The 20,174-nt window shown below is 35.6% G+C and overlaps 1 protein-coding gene across 1 annotated transcript; it reads left to right on the forward strand.

Annotated features, from left to right (window-relative positions):
* The first annotated feature begins 18,631 nt into the window (after positions 1–18,631).
* LOC149022874 (transcription factor bHLH53-like) lies at positions 18,632–19,550 on the forward strand. Its single transcript, XM_089147721.1, has 2 exons — positions 18,632–19,279; positions 19,362–19,550. Exons 1-2 carry the CDS (start codon positions 18,632–18,634, stop codon positions 19,548–19,550), a joined length of 837 nt encoding a protein of 278 aa, XP_089003847.1.
* Positions 19,551–20,174: the final 624 nt, after the last annotated feature.

Consider the following 20,174-nt stretch of genomic DNA (forward strand, 5'->3'; position numbering starts at 1 on the left):
GTCAAGTTCCACTGGGGAACAAAGGCATTGGAAGAGCCCACACGGGAGTCGGACTCATAAATCCTCACCTTCTTGGCCGAAGGAGCCCGAGGAGGATCCAAAGCTGGCTCCATTTCGCCCTCGGGGGTGCAAAAGCAGCTTTTCTCTTGGGACTCTTTACGGTCCGACCGCAGCTGCAGAAGGCTGACCCATGACCACAGAAGACTTGGCCGCAACAACAAGAGCAGAAGGAGGCTTTGGTTTTGAGGGCGACTTCCTCACCCGAGCAAGAGACATGGCCCCACTTGCGACAACCAAAAGATCACTCATAGGGACATCCTCATCCACTGCACAACAGAGAAAGATGATCAGGTTAGAAAACATAAAACACAAGAAAAAGATTAATTAGAATGAAGGCTCACCCGAGGAAAACCCCATAACTGAAGAACAAACTCATACTCCATGAAATACCCATGGACATCAAACTCATCCCCTTCAACCCGATTGATCATCCCGACTATATCCTCTTCCTCGGGATCTAGACCAAAGGGAGAATTCAACTGATCAATCTTCTTTGTCCTCTCTTGGAAGTTGGTAAGAAAGGGCTAGGGAGAAGGAGGACGGAAAAACAAGTAAAATTCCCTCCACTTTTTAGTTGTGGACGGGAGAGTATCCTTTTCAATAAAATTCCGCTGGAAATCAAGGGAAGAAGATGCCCTCTTGGCCAGATAAAACTAACCCCGCCGAGTATGGGGATGCAACGTGAAAAAAATATGAAATAACCTAAAGGTTAGGACGACACCCATGTTACAGCAGAAACCGCAAATCCGATAATGTTGCACCAACTATTCGGGCTCAAATTGGCTGAACTAAGGGGAAAATGGTTCATGATATCAACAAAGAGTTCATGCATAGGAAGACGCAGCCCCCCGATTAAAGAATTATAATATAAGGGATAGAAACCACTCGGGGGACTGTTTACCCGATCGAAATCAACCGAGAGGATGACTTCATAACCATCAAGAATAGAAAAACAAGAAAGAAATCTGTCTAGATCAGTGGAAGAAAGAGAACACTAATAAAATTATGGTCCCGATGTATTCAAGATGTAATCAACATGCCAAGGGGTCCGGGGTTGAGCCTGAGCTTGACCTAGCGCCAAAGCTCTGGCATCTAACTTCTTTCTATCTGGTTTACGAGGGATGGCACCTCGGAACCCACTCGAGCACTGAAAAGGAGGATGAAGAGAGGCCCTGGATCGAGAAGCAACGACCCCAAAAGTAGACCCAGGAGGATCATGAGAAGAAGTGGTCGTTGATTCCGACCAAAGAGCACTCTGAGCAGAAAGAGTGGCGGACTCAAATTCACCCTCAAACTCAAAGGCATCCCGAGAAACATTGCTCAGAACCTCCTCAACAGGGACTTCCTCAATCGGGACAGAAGCCAATGTACGGGCCATCTCAACTATCTCGTTATAAGCCCTTGGGTCGTCATCAAGAGGACTATCACCCAAGGAACAGCTAGACTCATCGTCTGAGGATTGCTCATGCAATTCCTTTAGACGATCCCCCAAAGGTTAACAGCTCTCGTTTGATCGCTATCACCCTCACTAGCATAACCCTCATGAGCGCGGCGTTTTCTCTCATGTTCTTTGGGGACGGGAATACTAGGTTCATGTCTAAACCCACCCTTTGGCATCATGATCGGGAAAATAAACTTACTAGTGAAGGAAAGCTGAAGGAAATTCAAAATGCTGGTCGGGATCAGGTCTTGGCCGAGAGCTATGAAAGGGATGGGACAAAAACAAAGATGGAAAGGGGGTATTTATACTACCGGAAGAAGAAGAAAATGATCTCGATTGAACGATTACGAAACAATGAAATCAACGGTTTGTAATAAGAAACTTTTGGACTTCTCGAGGACGTATTATGATTATTTACTCTGACATTTGACGTGACAACACCAGACTGGGGGTGGCACTTGGGGAAGCCCAATCGTAACTGTTAACTCCTCAAGGCGAGAGCAATTAATGAACACTCCTCAAACATGTCCCGAAAGGCTACCCCGCACAATGCATTCATTGCATGGGATTGGGGGCTAGTGATACGAGAAGTTGGCACCCGATTGTACTCGGACCCGACTGGGGCTAAGTCAGCCTCTCAGTCGGGAAATTACCCGGTCATATCTAATTGAAGGCTCCACTTACGCTGGACCTGTATGGCAACATCACCATGAATGGAAGATCAACTATGAAGATTATCAGACGGGATAACCGACGAGGGAGCTTGGCCTTGGCAAATTAGGCGGCCACCGTCAAGGAGCTTGCCTACATTCGGAAAGGTAACCCACACACTATTTAAACAAGGACTCAACCCTCCGGTAAACAACAAACTTATTTTAGTTCAATTTTCATTTTAAAAAAAAATATTTCCTAAATTTCATCCAACTTTCGTGAATTTAGTTTTCTTTTTTTATCCTGTCAAAGTATAATTTTTTATATAAAAAAATTTCATACGGAAACTTTGATTAACTTTCTTTAAATTTGTATTTTAATTACTTTTATTTTCTTATTAACTTAATATTTTTTTTCACAATCTCATATTTTAGTTAATATTTTTTTCAAGATATTCTTGATAATTTTGTTTTTAAAATTTTTATAGAAAAATCATTATAGAATGTTCCATTAACTTTCTTTAAAAATATAATGTTTCTTATATTTTATACCACTTTAACTTTCTTTATTTTAATGTTTTCTTCTCCTAATTTGTCCAACCTTTTACGGTTTCAATTTATTTTATTTTATTTTTATTTCTTTTATCTTCTTCTCCTGAATCTTTTATATTTTTCATGAATAAAAAAATCTTCTTACTCTTCTTTCCTTTTGTTATGTTAATTGGTATTTTACTTTTTATTTCGTATGGGAATGACAAATTAGAAAATCTCACATTGATAGCAAACATTTACTTTTTATGCTTTTTTTTTCTTGCTTCCACTGTACATCTCTTTTCAACCAGCATATGATGTCATGCATGACTTAATGCAAAATTCTTTCACAACTGTGATAATGCATTTCAAGTTAATTTATATCCACAAATGTATTGAATATGCAAGACTAAACTGTTAGTAGTAACTGATATGCCTTTTAATCTTGTTGCAATGCATTGGCAAGATCATTATATTCAGCTTTACAAAGAATAGGTACTAGGTGGTAAGAGAAATAGTTATTTAATCATTTTTGTCGTAAGATCATCATTTTCACTTATAGTGGTTTCTTTGTAGATAGTCCTTTGGGATTTGCTTACTTGGGTCAACGAAAATTGTGTTTCTTTTTTAGGTAAGTATTTGTTAATATTTATTTTTCTTTCATGTCATCATTCTTTGATTTATCATTTTTTTCCCTCACTTTTCATGATTTCTTGAATCTTCTAAACCAATTATCTTCACTTCTTGTGATCAATTTAAGGATTATATGATAGATTTTATAGTATTTGACTTGAAAGTTTGTTTGAGGTTAAATTGGTGACAAAAATGCAATGCTTTTGCTTTTCCACGAAAAATTGATTTGTGTTCACATAGAAAAATCCTTTAACATTACATGGATCTCACTTGGGATTCTTCATAGGAAATTTGTGGCTGCATCATTGAGGGCTCACATAAAGTTATTGTCATTATTACCATTCTTGGTTATGTCTTCACTTCTATTTTGGCTCCTCTAAAAAAATATGATTTTTTCTATATTTGAACAAGTTGGTTTTTGTATGTAAATTAAATTCAAACTCCAAAGTATATTATATTACCAATTGTCTGAAGATTCAATCTGCTTCAAAGTTTTGACAGACTTCTTTGGTTTATATCTCAGTCCACATTCTTTTGCAATTATTTTCTCATCCACCATTTTTGTGATTGTGTAAGAAAGTATCAATTGTCTTGTTGATTGGGTGTCTAGATGGGCTTATTAAGCCATCCAACCTCCATCACCCAAGACCTATGGCTCTCCCAACAACCCACCACTTACATAGCTCTTAGAATAGGATTCAACTATTGAAGGAATTTTACCTACAAAGAGAGTGGAGTCTTCTAAAATAATCGTATATCTCTATTTGTTGCACATGTTAAGAAATATATGGGATCACATGCAATTTGTAAGACCAAAGACCTAATCACATCAACTTTTGATGTTAAGTTGACATTTGGTGAATAACATATGTACACAACCTTACCTGCCACAAGTTTCAAAATTGTAAACCATCAAAGACGATAAAACAAATAAAACAACTAACAAATAAAATTCACACTTGACACTCAATATATGTAGAACTAGCATAGCATTCCCCAAGCTACTGACCAAGGATCAACAACCATTTAAACAAATAGAGAAAACAAATGTGCATTTTCACGTGCGAGTTCTAACTAACTAACTAAATATATATATATATATATATACTAATAGAGTTAGAGAAACAATGACTGATTTTGAAGGTGAATAGCAACAACAATAGATTAAATATGCTAGTATGGATTAATTATGTGGTTATTGGTTGTGGATCCTTTTCAAGCAATCAAACATGATTAGACCCAGAGCACCTCTTTGCCAAGAGAGATAGATCAACCAATGGTGACGTTATCCTGAAGATAGGGATAGATCCACCTCAATAGCAAGAGCCTTTGTGGACCTAGATCAAGACCTTTCTCCCTAGTCCCCCACTAGTATATTTGGGATCATTAAGGTTTTATCTATGTCATTTCTTTACTTTTGATTTTACTCATTGAATGTGCAACCATACAGACTGCATTTTACTTGAATATCTACAACCATGCTATAAGATGAGTAACAACTGCTGATCATTCTTTCTATTTTTTATTTTTTTTGGTAACCCGATTATTCTTTCTTTAAGCAAGTAGAATAACCATTCTGTTGGAACATTGTGGGGGCGCAATCGCCGGTAGATCCAACAGGTGCAACAATGGAGGCAACGACAAGGATGGCCAGAGGAGACCATCAAATCATCGGTGGTTTGTTTGGTGGGTGGAGTCACAGGTAGGTCCATTAGGGCTTTCTTTGATAGGGAGTTACATTGGTTGATTTTGTAAATTCAAAAAAAAAAAATCTCATAATTGTTATAAATAATATTGATTTGTGGATGTCCATCACCCCTAAAGAGATAATACTTAATTTGAATATCTCCAACCATACAATAAGATGAGCAACAACTGCTCGACCATTCTTTCTTTAGGCAAGTAGACTAACCATTTTGTTGGGACATTGTGGAGGCACAATTAGACCTATAAATGGATAACTAAAATCCGCCTCCGAATTCGCATTCATATTCGTTTAAAAGCATTTCAATCCGAATTTTTCTTACCAGAGAATATCTGAATCCATCCTATAATCAAACGGATTCAAATTCGGATTTGCTAAACTGATTAGATAATATCCAGATAAAATATTACCTTGTTATAATAAAATATATTTTTTAAAAAGTAAAAAGTAAAAGGTAAAAACTAAAAATCTAAACTTGTTTAAATTTTAAATTTCAAAATTGAAATTTATTCTTTTTGGATAATTGATCCTCAGTGGATCATTTACCAAAAAAAAAACATCACTCAAATGTGGAAGTTGAAACGTCTCAAACACTCAACCGATTTCCTCTCAACTGAACCAAGAAAACAAAAAGGTATTTCCTTCTTCTCAACTTGTGTCTTCTTCAAACTTGGAAAAGAACAACAAAAACAAGCAGCAGCAAAAACCCTAAGGTTTCTAACTACTACATGTATGAATGCTCAAGAGTTTCTTCCAATTTCATGTGCAGTGTTGTGCACATATATTAAATCTCATTATTCAAAATGATTAGTGGAGCTTAGAGATGAGTTGGTAAAAATCCGACTCATGGTCAAGTGGATGAATGTCTCAACCGTCGAGATCTAAAAAATGGAAATATGTTTTATTCCAGTGCAAGTTGGCTGACAAAAAGAGTGTCTCTTTGGACATTCCAACAAGGTGGAATTCCACCTATGAAATTCTCCATGATGTTTTAGTGGTAAAATTAGATTTTGAACGTTTGGCAAAATAAGATAACAATTTCAAAAGTTTACCAACTAAGAAAGAATAGGAGAAATGTCAAAAAATTGAAGCATGCCTAGAAGTCTTCTATGATGCAACTATGCATATGTCATCCTGCAAGTATCCAACAACAAACTTTTATTTTAAAGATGTATGTACTGTTCTTTCAAATGATACATGCTTGGGGGAAAAATGAAAATGATTGCATTAGGTCTATGGCAATTGCTATGAAAATCAAGTTTGAAAAGATTGAAAAAATACTATATTATTTATGGCACTTGGGGCTATTCTTGTTTCTCATTACAAGATGAAATTAATTAGGTTTTATATGCAAAAAATTTGTGTAAATGTTGATGCTGAAAATTATGTCTCATAGCTTAGATTTGATGTAAGTGATATTTATATTGAGTCTGTAAATAAGTATCACATTTCAAGTGAACACAACATTGAGGATGTTTATGAAAATTGTATTAAAAAATAATCTGATGGAAGTTTTAGGAGAGAAAATAAGAATTACAATGATAATTTCTATTCTTTTCTAGTACAAGAGAAAGATGGTTTCATGCAGCCCCTGAAGTTTGATTTAGATCAATATTTGAATGATGATTTATTTCCCATTGTAGAAGATGATTCTCGTTTTGACAATTTGCATTGTTGGAAAGTCAATGGCCCCAAGTTTCCAATCCTCTCTAGAATGGTTCGTGATATCTTAGCAGTTCTAGCTTCAACAGTTGCTTTTGAATCTGCTTTTAGTATTGGAGGTAGATACATCAGTTCATCCTTAACCCTGATGTTGTTGAAGCTTTGATATGCCTGAAAGATTGGTTGCCTAAAGTTAACTTTAGTAAGTAATTATAAATATGTAACTTTACATAATCTCTTTTTCATAATGTGTATAGTGTAACTTATAGATATTATTATTTCTTACTAATTTGGTTATTTCTATTATGGTGTATGAATCAGACTCAATTGTGGATGAATGAACATAATTATCAAATGCTAATGACATGGATAGTTGGATATTTATCAGGTAAACATTTTCTATTACAATTTTTATTAATTGCGATTCCATTTTGTAGTTGCTATGATCTCTTATTAATTTCATTCTAGTTCTTATAATCTGATTTTTTTTTTTTTTAAATGTTTTGTTACAGGATTTTTTCAATATTCAAATAGTTATGGATAGTTGTGACAGATTATGATTTGCAGGGCTAGAGTATGTGTACTATATTGATGGTACAGAATCGTCAAAATTTTGAAATATTATAAACAAAACTCTTCAACAAAATATTATTACTTCTTCTTCTTCTTTTCTTTCATTTTATTTTCTTTTTTTTTTTTTTTTTAACCATTATTATTATTAATATTTATCCATTCTAGTTGAAATGAAGTGAAATTTGTAATGGCCTAAAGATAATAATAGATTATACTATTTTTTTTTTAATTGGCTTGATGCAATCTTATCTTACTCATGGAGTTCTCCCTCTTTTTCCTGACTTCTATTCTTCTTATTTCTTTTTCTTTCTTTTTTTTTTTTTTTTTTTTTTTGTATGATCTTATTATTATATACTCCACCTTGCACTGGGTAGGTAAGGTTTGTTTAATGGTAGTTGTGGTTAAAATGGATTTTGTTATTGCCATTGGAACTTGGGTTTTTGTATTTTTATTAGCTGTAGGAACTTTGGTGGGGCTGATTCTTGCTTTCTCTTAAATCTATTCACGTTGTTCTAAGTATTTATGCTCTACAGTTGCTTCCACTTTCTCTACTTTGTCTCCTTTTCTTAGAATAAATTAACATCTTGGATTTTGTCTATCTTTTTTCTTCTGCTGGTGACCTTGGTTTTTGCAGGTTAGATATCAGTTTGGTGGAAAATGGCTACCCCACTAGCGATTATAGAGGACTTTACTCCAGATATTGTGCTACATGAAGAGGACACCCCTACTCTTAATCCACTGCTGGATCGATGGGCAAATTTGGGGGAATTCGTGGTCATAGGAAAGATTATAACCTCTAAACATATCAGACCTTCAACGATCTCTCTTTCTTTGGGAAACGCTTGGAGTATTCCCCTCGAGCTTGAAGTGGCACAAGTTGGTTTTAACCTGTTTCTACTGCAACTAAAAAATTCAGAGGAAGTAAACACTGCTCTCAACCAAGGACCTTGGCTCATAAAAAATCAACTGATGATATTGAAGCGATGGTCTGCTGCTACTCCGATGGATCAGCATACCTTTGACTCTTATGAAATTTGGATCCATGCTATAAATCTCCCTCCTGATCTGAAAAATGCAACTATGGCTGCTCTTATTGGAAATAAAATGGGGATATACAGGAGCTTTCAATCTCACAACAGCCTCAGAGATGTGGGAAAACCGCTTGCGATTCGCATGACTTGTTCTATCTCCAACCCCATAAAGCCTGGCATCAGAGTATTTCGACCACAAAATGAAGAAATCTGGGTCGATTTACAGTACAAGAAACTCCCATTAATTTGCTATTTCTATGGTTATCTAGCTCATGAAGGCAGAAGTTGTATGATTCGTAGGAAACTTGAAAGTGGGGGTATACTTAGTTTTGAAGGAATTTCGAATGCTGAATGTGGAGAAATATGTGCAACAATGTTCGGTGACTGGATTAAGGCTGGTAGCTCTGTTCATCGACCTCCAAGAGATGTAACCCGGAAATTGTTGGCCAAAATGCATTTAGAAGAACAACATCTCCTCATGCCACCATCGGATGTGAATGCTACAACACATCTTCATCCCCAAATATTTCAGTTTGTTAAAGCACTTCTTAATCCACCTCCAAATCTTGGTGAGTCTCGAATTTTGCTTGTCGGCATTGATAATGAAGATCAAAGAACAAATGACTACCAAAATGAGATGCAACGGCCTTCCACAATTAATTCACAAGTTGTGGTTCCCCAACACTTTAATCTAGCAGCTGATGGTTTCGGTTTAGAAGCTTTCAACCCTTTGGATTTAGTGAACCATACTTCAGATGAGCAATCTATTCTAAGGCCATTTTCTCACAATGCTGTTACAACACTTTCTCAAGCGCATCAGCAGAGATTTGAGAGTCAATCTCAACAAACTGGATTGCTTTCTCACAGAGACTCAATTATCTCCATTTCAAACAAATATCATTCTGTTGCAGGCCCTTCTAAAATTCACAATCTTGAAGTAGGAGGGAATGAAGATATCTCTCCAGTGAACACACAGGAGACCATGGAAGAAGGGGAAATAAGGTTGGAAGATTCGGTTTCCCAAGGACCAACTCAAATTATTCTACCTAGAAAAATCTATGCACATCCATGAACAACAAAGTACATCCATGACTCTTGTGAGACCTCAACCAATCATCATTAGAACTACTGCTCAATCCATTCAAGTCTCTAACTCCTCAGTCCATATTGAGGAATTAGCTCCTTTGAGGAAGATTACAGTGAAGTGCTTCCAATGAATACAAGAAAAAGGGCTTGCTCACCCGAGCAAGTAACTGTGTTATTTAAGAGGATGAGGTTAGAAGAGTATGAGGCATCAAATATTATCAGACCCAATGTTGGTAATAGAATTCATGGAATGGCTTGTAGAGCTAGGGGGTCCAGCTGGTAGGTTTCGAGCAATTATGAGGTACCGAGGTACATCCTTAATCTCTTTTGAAAGGGTGAGGCAGGCTGCCCTAAATCAGCCCCCAAGATCTCCATGAAGCTCCTAATGTGGAATTGTCAAGGAATTGGCCCAACCTTGACACAACAATACCTACAAAAACTTTGTAGGAAGAGTGGGCCAGGTTTGATATTACTTGTTGAAACAAAGAATGATGGAGCTACACTATCTAGAGTAGCTAGGAAGATAAGGTTTGATAATCATTTTAGTATGGATGCCATAGGTAACTCAGGTGGTATTGGTTTAATTTGGAATAATTCTATTTCCATTACTTTTCTCTCATCATCTGCACATATTGTTGATATTCTAATACTTGTAAATTCTTCTGGTGTAGAATTCAGGTTAACTTTGTTATATGGGCATCCGCAAACTGAGTTGCGAGGTAGGATTTGGGATGAACTCTCTCAGCTAGGAACCTCTGTAAGTACTCCTTGGCTTGTTCTTGGTGATTTCAATGAAATTTTGAATAATGATGAAAAATTTGGAGGGAGACCTAAATCCCAAGCCCAGATGGACAGATTTAGGACTGCCATTGACAATTGTAATCTTTTTGAGGTCAAGTGTACTGGGCCAAAATTCTCATGGTCAAATAAAAGGCGGGGAGCTGGTTTAATTAAGGAGTGTCTTGATAGAGCTTTTATTAATATGGATTTTTTGGACCTTTTTGGAAGTGTCCAAAGTCATAGGCATGCTATGGTGGGATCTGACCATACCCCTCTTGAGGTTACCTTATACCCATCCAAGCGTCGCTCAATGAGGCTTCACTATGAAACCAAATGGGAAAGCCACCAAGACCTATCTCACCAAATATACCTCGGATGGGCAGCCCCAAACATTGGATCACCTTCCTACCAGCTACACCAGAAAATCAAAAATTGCTCAGGATCACTTCGGCTTTGGAGTAATAATACTTTCAAGAATGCATCTAAAGAAATTACAAAAATCTCCCAGCTTCTTGAAGAGTGTCAACAAAAATCTCCTTTTGATTCCAATACCCTTGAGGAAATTGACCTTAAGCAGCAATTAGAACAACATCTCCTGGCGGAGGAAAAATTTTGGTGCCAAAGATCTAGGGTTTTGTGGCTGACCGAGGGAGACCGTAACACCCAATTCTTTCATGCCTCGACTGCCCAAAGAAGACAAAAAAACACTATCCATCGATTAAAGGACAACTTTGGTCAATGGATTAAAGAAGAAGCCCAGATCAAAACCGAAATATGCACCCACTTCTCTTCCCTTTTCACCTCCTCTTCCCCAAGTGACCCTCAAAATTTTCTTCTAAGTACATCTCCATGCATTTCAGCTTCAGAAAACCAAGTTCTATGTGCTCCTTTCTCCCCAGAAGAAATTAAGAGCACTCTTTTCCAAATGAAAGGAAACAAAGCCCCAGGAATTGATGGCCTGCCCGCCAGATTCTATCAAAAGCATTGGGATACTATTGGGGATGACCTTATAAAAGGGGTGCAACATTTCTTTAGGAGAGGTCATATGCTCAAAAGTCTCAACAAAATAGTTATCACATTGATCCCAAAGAAAAGCAACCCTCAGAATGTATCTCAGTTTAGACCCATCAGTCTATGCACCACTCCCTTCAAAGTCATAGCAAAATGTCTAGCTAATAGACTTAAACCCTTATTGGGGTCCATTATTAGCCAGACTCAAAGTGCCTTCGTTCCAGGTAGAGCCATCTCAGATAACATCTATCTTGCCCATGAATATCTACACTTCCTTAAGAAATCCCAATCAACATCTGGATACATGGCTTTGAAACTGGACATGTGTAAGGCCTATGACAAATTAGAGTGGTCATTTATTGAGGATACTTTGAGATATCTGGGTTTTGCTGATCAATGGGTTCAATGGATAATGCAATGCATTTCAACTGTTACCTTTCAAATTAAGATCAATGGTTCCCTTTCTAGATGTATTTTTCCTCAGAGGGGTATCAGGCAAGGCTGCCCATTGAGCCCATGCATCTTTATATTGTGTCAAGAGACCTTCACCCAAAGACTTCAATCCAATAGAGGGATCCCTAGGTTGCCTGGTATAAGACTAGCACATCGGGGTCCAGAAATTAACCACTTGTTTTTTGCTGATGATTGTATGCTTTTTTCCCCTGCCTCGGTTCAAAATGCTTCCACAATATCTGCTTTGCTTTTGGAGTATGAACAAGTGTCGGGTCTCCATATTAATCTGAAGAAGTCAGCTGTTTTGTTTAGCAAAAGAACACTTGCAAATACTAGGGCTGATGTGGTGACTTCTTTGGGCCTAAAAGAAGTGCAATCTCATGGAACTTGGGTCTTCCCTCATCCATAGGGAAATCTAAAGTGCAAACTTTCTCCTTCATCTTAGATAGACTTAATTCAAAGTTGGCAGGTTGGAGGGGCAAACTTTTGTCTCAGGGAGGTAAGGAAATTTTGATTAAGGCTGTGGCTTTTGCATTACTAGTGTATGCTATGTCTTGTTTTATGATTCCCAATGAGATTTGCAACTTAATGACTCAAAAGATTAGGAACTTTTGGTGGAAAAATGATAAAGGACAAGGACTTTATTGGGTAAAGTGGAATACATTATGTAAGAGCAAAAAAGAGGGAGGGCTTGGTTTTAGAGATGTCCTATGCTTTAATAAAGCTTTATTAGCCAAACAAAGTTGGAGACTCTTGACTAATCCAACCTCCCTATGGGCACAAGTAATGTCTGCCAAATACCTTAAAGGCAAATCCATTTTGGAGGTTGAACCACCATCATATTGCTCTTGGGGTTGGAGAAGTGTTTTAATGGGGAGGGATGTGCTAAGACATGGTTTGATTAGACAAGTTGGAAATGGTTTACATACTCACATATACCATGATCAATGGATTCCTTCTCTTCCTTTTAAATATATATCCAGTCCCCCACAAACCAATGGGCCTTCACTTGTACATGATTTGATTGATTGGTCAAATCTTCATTGGAAAAAAGATTTGTTGGCTGCTTTGTTTTCTCATTTGGAGGTTGCTGCTATTTTAACAATTCCCATCCTTTCCATCAATACCATGGATACATGGGTGTGGTACAAATCAAAGCAAGGAACTTTCAAGGTAAAATCAGCCTACTACCATTGTTTGGCAATGTCTGATTCCCAAGGTAATATATCTTCATCATCATCACCATCTTTTTGTTGGAATAGAATTTGGAATATTCCTACCTTACCAATGATTAAGCACTTCTTGTGGAGAACATCTTATGAGGCGCTTGCTATAGGAAAATCTCTCTTTCATAGAAATAATGTTCAAACACCATTATGTCTTATATGTGGTAAGAATATTGAAAATTTTGGTCATGCTTTACTATTTTGTTCCCATGCAAAAGAATGTTGGAGAATGTCTCCTCTTAGGCTCGATGTTTCAGATTTCCATGGTGAATCCCTTCATGATTGGATATATTTTATATCTGATAAATTTAAAGAATATGGGAATTTGAATTATTTAGATCAAATGTGGAGCTCTCTTATGTGGTGTATTTGGAAATCTAGAAATTTCATTCTTTTTAATGGAAATGATCTTTCCATAAGACAGACACTCACATCTTTTCATACTTTATGTGCAGAAATTCAATCTTTTTGTACTAATACATCTCATGGAGACACTAGGGCAACATACCCTTTGCATAGAGTGGAAAGCATGGATGATGATTCGGAATTATTTTACCTTTTTGTCGATAGATCATGGGATTCTAGATCTCTTTATGGTGGCAGAGGATGCATTTTGTGGGACGCTCAACAGGTTTTCGTGGCAGCACAATGCATTGGAAATGAAGGTTCATCAACAGCTTTAATGGAATTGGAGGCAATGAGAGATGGTCTCCTCTTGGCAAAAGGTTTGGGAATTTCGAAGGTGCATATTAGCTCGGATTTTAAACCGGCCATTCAAGCTATTCAAGGTCTTAGTACCTCTCTTGATTGGCAATGTTTAAACCTTGTTTCTGAAATTAGGACAATTGCGTTGGATTTCACCTTTATTAGATTTGCTTACATATCTAGGTCTAGAAATAGTTTTGCTGACTATCTAACTAGGGGAGCTAATCTTTTTAAACTCTCTAGACATTGGTGGGGTTTGCCACCTTTCTTTGTTGTTTCCCCAAGCTTGTTCCTCTCCAAGCCTTTGTCTTTGGATGCTTTTATTTAATGAAATTTTTCTGTTGTTGACTAAAAAAAAAAAAAAACTTGCACTGCTTCCTTCTTCTTCTTCTCTTTCTTTCCTTCTTCTTCTTCTTCTTCTTCTCCTTCTTCTTCTTTTTTTTTTTAATGAACATAGATGGAAATTCTTAAGCATTTTACATTATTCAAAATTGGGTTGATGTTTACTTATTCCTATCTTTATCCTTTAGTTTTCCTTTCACCTATTGTTTGTTGTAAATTTTTTGGTTGGATGTGACTATTTAGCATGAATATTAACTACTTCTACTAATGTTGCTTAATCTTGCAATTTCAAGTTCTTGAAACTTCTTACATGACACTTTCAAAAGTGTCTCATTCATATTTTTATGTTACTTAATTGATTATATATAAAGATGTATAACATGAATTTATGTTATTCATTGTCTTTAGAAATCTTGTTTTATCATGTATTTTTATTATGGATTTGTGGATTTGATTGCACCATTGACAACAATGCTTAAAACTGCTATTTGTGTTAAGCTAATCCAACAATATAATTGTGATTTAGTCAAAAAAAAATTCTGATTTGTACAACTAAGGAACCAAAACAAAATAAGATTAAATATCTTCTCTTTAATAACTTTACCTTAAATAAGATGTTTATCTCTTTGGACAACTTACCTAACTCTTCACTAATTGTTTTGTAGGTATTTCAAACATGGAGAATTATGGGGTGGTGGGCATTTTTTGCTTGTACAAAATAGCACAAGTTGTGGCCATTTTCCTTGATCCTAATCTTTTTTAGATTTGATTTAACTTAATATTTACTTTAGAATATGTCATGATCTATTTATGTATGTTCTGTATTAGTTTAAAATAGACTTTGATAATTTCTTGTACCATTTGTTTCTCTCATCAAAAAAAGATCACCTATTATAATTCAAAAAATTATAATAGATGATTTTTGTAACAGGTTATGGCATTTATGGATGATATTTAAATTATAATAGATTGACTCCAAACAATTATGAATGGTTTTGTGACAGGTTATTGGTTCAAATTTCTTTGAATTATAATGGGTGATTTTTGTAACAGGTTATGGTTTTTATGAATGATAATGTGATTGTAATAGGCTATGGTTTAGATGAATTATAATTGGCTAATTTGTCATAGGATTTTATGTATAATACTTATAGATGATATAATATTAAGTTACTTGGGATTTATTAAATTATGCTTGGTTTTGTAATAGGGTTATTGGTTGTGGTCTACGAATGTATGGATTTGATTATTTTTAAACTATGGAGAAAATAATTTGTTAGAATATACTCACCAATGTCAACACATGAAAAAATCATTAGAACAAACATTTTTTTTTCTTTTTTTTAAACAAGATGATAATCGGATTTGAAAATCAAAAATCAAATAATGACAATTGACAACCAATAATCGGATAGTTTATCGGATCGGATAATTATCAAATATCCGATAGAGTTTCGGATGTGAATTCAGATACCTGTTAAAAAAATCGACGGATATCGGATCGGATTCGGATAGCGTGTTTTCTTATTGGATTCAGATTCGGATAGTAGTGTATCCAAGTTGAATCTGATCCGTTTACAGGTCTAGGCACAATCGCCGACATATCTAACAGGTGCAACAATGGAGGTACCGACAAGGATGGCCAGAGGAGGCCATCAATCATCGGTGGTTTGCGTGGTGGGTGGAATCACAGGTAGGTCCATTAGGGTTTTCTTTGATAGGGAGTTACATGGGTTGATTTTGTAAATTCTAAAAAATCAAAAATAAAAAATTTCATGATTGTTATAAATAATATTTATTTGTGGATGTCCATTAACCCTTAAGAGATATATTTAATTTTCAAATAAAGATCTCAATCATTTCAACGTACAATCTTGAAGATTCATATTCCCATATTAACTAAAGACTACAGTAATCTATCATTCCATATCACTAGCATCTTATTGTGTGCAAGAATAAAAAATATTGTATTTTCTTATAGATTCTGATTTTTCTATATTAGAAAAGATGTTATTTCTATTATAAATTTGTAATGCACAAAAGTTTATAAAGGAATTCAATTCACCTTGTCTTAATTTTCTTCAGGGGCGGACCTGCAGTGGGACCGGGGGGCCATGCCCCCCCCCCCCCGGATTTTTAAAATTTGTTATATATTCTTTAATTTTCTGGTTTTTATGCTAATTCATTTATTTTTCTTTAGCTTTTTCTCTGCCATGCCCCCCCCCGGATTTTTTAAAATTTGTTATATATTCTTTAATTTTCTGGTTTTTATGCTAATTCATTTATTTTTCTTTAGCTTTTTCTCTTTCTACATGTGAAATGTCACTATTTGGCCCCCCAATATTGAGAACCATTTTTAAAGGTAATATAATGGATGTAAATGTCATTCCAAATTAAAAACTAGTTTCTCAATCCCTATTTATTCTCCCCTTTCTTCTCTCTCATGTTTTTTTCCTATTAATTCTCTTATCTTTTTATAAACATGGGTTAAAGAAAATTTTTGAAAAAAAATCTTATTAGGTATTCAAAATTTCATTCCTAATTAAAAATTAACTCCTCAATCCGTATTTATTCTCTCCTCTCTCATATTTTCTTTCTATTTATTCTCTTCCCTTTCTATAAATATGGGTTAAGGAAAAATTAGAAAAAAAATCTTCTCCACAACTAGGTATTCTTTCTCTTTCTCAATTTATTTATCGTTTCTATTTTTTTTTTATTTAATTTTATACTATTTGTTTCTTTATTTCTTCTACAATTTTTGTTATTTGATTTTTTACTGTGAATAAAATGTCTATAGTTAGTAAGGTAAAACTACCATTGGTTTGCATCTACTAACAAAGAAAATTTTGGTTTGCATATGACTTTCTAGGGTTGAATTCATGTTTTTTTTTTTTTTTTTTTATGCTTTAATTTATCTATATTTGTCAAAAAAATTATTATCAATAATGAGCCCTACAAAATAAGCATTAGTGCTTCCCAACGGTAAGGTTATCTAGACTTTTATTTTTCGGCCGCCCCCAACTTTTGAATCCTGGGTCCGCCCCTGATTTTCTTCCTTGTCATTCAATGTTGTACATTTTTTCCACAAACAAAGTCTCGAATTCTAACTTTGCACGGACAGATACCCCACCCAGGCATGAATAAAAATCTGTTTGATTTGCACCATTGTTGCCCTATCGAAATTTCCATTCACCTGGTTTACCAAAATGAAAAGAAAAAAAAAGGAAATTTCCATTCACCTAAAGGGCTAATTACTTCTAAGGGTAATCACCTGAAGGACAGATTTTGACAGTTTGGAACAAATAAGGAAAATTTCACACACTTCACACCGTGAAGGCGTGAATCCATGATGATGCCCGCCATTCCCACTTCTCTCCTTTTTTTTTAGAGTTTCTTGGGCCCACCTTTCTCTCTTGGGCTCCCCTCCAACCTCCTTCCCCTGTCGTTCTACTGGCCCATTCGGCCTGTTTGTCCATCCTTTGCTTCTACCTCTTCTGGGCTGGGCCGAGTCCACTCCAGCCTCTCCACCTCTTCTGGGCCTAGTCCAGTCCTTACCACCCACCCTTTTCCCTCCCCGGCCCGCTTTCCCTCTTTTTCTTTTGGCCCACCCCTGCCTACTCCCAACCCAGGACCTTATTCCTAATTATCTCTAAAATTATATATAATTTGTGAGAATTGGTAATTAAAATGATTTACATATCGAAATTCTTAAAAATAAAAAAATAAAAAAATAAAAAAAAAAGAATATCAGCTAAATCTTAAGAGTTGTTTTAGTGGTTGAAACCAACACTTCTTAGTGAAGAGGATGTGGGTTTGACCTTCGTTGAGACATATTTATATCCACATTCCCGGATTAATAAAGCCCTTTTGTAAAAAAAAATTTATTAAAAAAATTAATAACTAATTTTTTGGAGTTAGTTATAAATTAAAAAAAAAAAACTTTTATTGTCCAAGTACCAAGTAAACCAAATTATTGGGGCTCACAAAATTAGGGTGATTGAGTTTATTTTTTTAATATTTTATTATTTTTTACTTGTAGATTGCACATAATTTGTGATTGTAAAACTATCTGAGAAAATCACAAAATGCTCTCATCACAAAAGATGATCCACAATCCAAACACTTAAAAAACTCAGATCTAAGTAAGATTCTAAATCAACGGATTTAGTTAAAATGAATTTATGATATAAGCACATACCTTGACAAAAATAACCGTTTTTCAGTTACAAAATTTTCGGTTCCTCTTCCGTGTTTCTGGCCTCCCACTCTCACGAAAGTGACCTTCATCTCTGCAATTTCCTTCTCTTCAACCTTTTTACATTTTTTATCCAAAAAAAACCCTTATTTCAATCTCTCTCTGCATTAGTCGTTTTTTTTGGTAGGATTCTGCATTAGTCGTCGAGGACCTAAAAAACCTCCAACTAATTCCACGTTTCAACGAAATAGGCGGAAAATATCTCATAAACCCTAAACCCCAGATTGAACCTAAACGTTCCACGTGTCATCGGCCTTCTCAACTGGTCGCTCTTACCTCTTACTTATCTTCCCAACGGTTACACCAACTCCTTCTCTCTGTCTTTGTCTTTCGCTTCTCTTCTCTCTCAAACACAGGTCAAGTTAGACGACTCACACCAGGTAGTTTCTTCTTCTCCATTTCTCTTTAGTGTTCTGTGCTTGCTTTTTTGTACTATGCTTTGCTTGTTTACTGTCTCTCTCCATATTTCTCTACAGGTTCCAATTCCATGGCACTAAGTTTCTGTTCCAACATGGCAACACTTCAACAACTAACACCAGAGATGTCTACTTTTCAACAGAGACAAGGAGGCTTAACCACACAGTTCGTAGGCCTCCATGATAACACCTTCAGCTACCCATTATTTGAACCTGATGAATTTCTCTACCCAGATAGTTACTCTTCCCTTCCCTATTTCACTCCTGCCCCTAACCCATTCATTTCAATCTCACATGAATTCTATCCTGAACTCTATCCAACTTACAGTATCAACCATTGTGATTACCCAAAACGTCAGAAAAGCTTAGAAGACTTGTATTACACGGATTTCACACCCAATTGCTTTGATGGGTATGGACTCAGTTCTTATCCTCTGCAGCCAGATTTCATGGCTACTGAAGTTCCAAACCCATTTGTGTATTCCAATGGCAGTGTTGATAGTGTAAAACCCAGCAGTTGTGTATCTGGGTCATCATCAACACAGAGTGTTGCTGCTCGCCAGAGGCGGAGGAAGATCGCTGAGAAGACTCAAGACCTTGCAAAGCTTATTCCAGGTGGAGATAAGCTTAATACTGCTGAGATGCTCCAAGCTGCTTTCAAGTACGTTAAGTATATGCAGGCACAAGTAGGAATTCTTCAATATGATGGGCCACTTCAGGTAATTGATTAACGATTAGTGAGATTTTATCTTTTTAATGACTGCAATTAAAAATGTTTTAGTTTATTTTATTTTTGTGTAGGAAGATAAGGATGAGAACAACAATGTGGAAGGACTAGGAGTTCTTACATCCCCAAGAATTCAAGAGAAGCTTTACTTGGAAGAGAAGTGTTTGGCTCCTAGAAGGCTTATTGAAACTTTAGTACAAAATGAAGAGATTAAGTTAAATTCGATCATCTCCAAAGGTTTGGATAAGCTGATTGCTGATTGAATCAGGGTGTTTGTAAAGCATGACAAACTGAATTAACTACTAATTATGTTTGTGTTTTTACATTTTTTTTAGTTGTGCACATCTTAACCTAGATGTTGAATTCTTTATTTAGTTTAGTTTGTATGTAAATCTTTTTCTTGTAAATATTGAACAAGAAACAGATTACTGTTCTCCTGCTTATTTCTGTTATTTAGTTTAGTTTGTATGTCAATCTATTTCTTGTAAATATTGTACAAGAAACGGATTATTGTTGTCTTGCTTATTTCTATTTTTTAGTAGAAATTATTTGTTCTTGAAATGGATTTTCTATTTAAATTTTAATTATAAAAAAAAAACAGATTCTCTTTTAAAACAAAGATCTTTTCTAAAGGAAAGAGATTAAGTGGGACCCCGATAGATTAGGATTACAGGTGAGCAGTTGGAATAGTTTTAGGAGAAATGGAGAGAGAAATGAGGGAATGGTTGAGGAGTGTGGATGATCTCCCATTACGGATGCTTTTTCGATAGCTTTACAACCACAAATTATGTAGGACCCACATGATAGGGTGATGATTTTTTTTAATATATTATTATTTTTTACTTATGGGCCCTTTATAATTTGTGGTTAATAGCCAGGGGAGATGA

This window comes from Hakea prostrata, chromosome 3, assembly GCF_041222555.1.
Source record: "Hakea prostrata isolate BN-2017 chromosome 3, UWA_Hpros_2, whole genome shotgun sequence".
Classification (NCBI taxonomy): domain Eukaryota; kingdom Viridiplantae; phylum Streptophyta; class Magnoliopsida; order Proteales; family Proteaceae; genus Hakea; species Hakea prostrata.

Bases quoted from the DNA above. Each gene is read 5' to 3' on its own strand.
- LOC149022874 (XM_089147721.1), top strand. From the start codon at position 18,632: ATGGCACTAAGTTTCTGTTCCAACATGGCAACACTTCAACAACTAACA. The intron at 19,280-19,361 runs GTAATTGATTAA...ATTTTTGTGTAG, and splicing joins AATATGATGGGCCACTTCAG to GAAGATAAGGATGAGAACAA.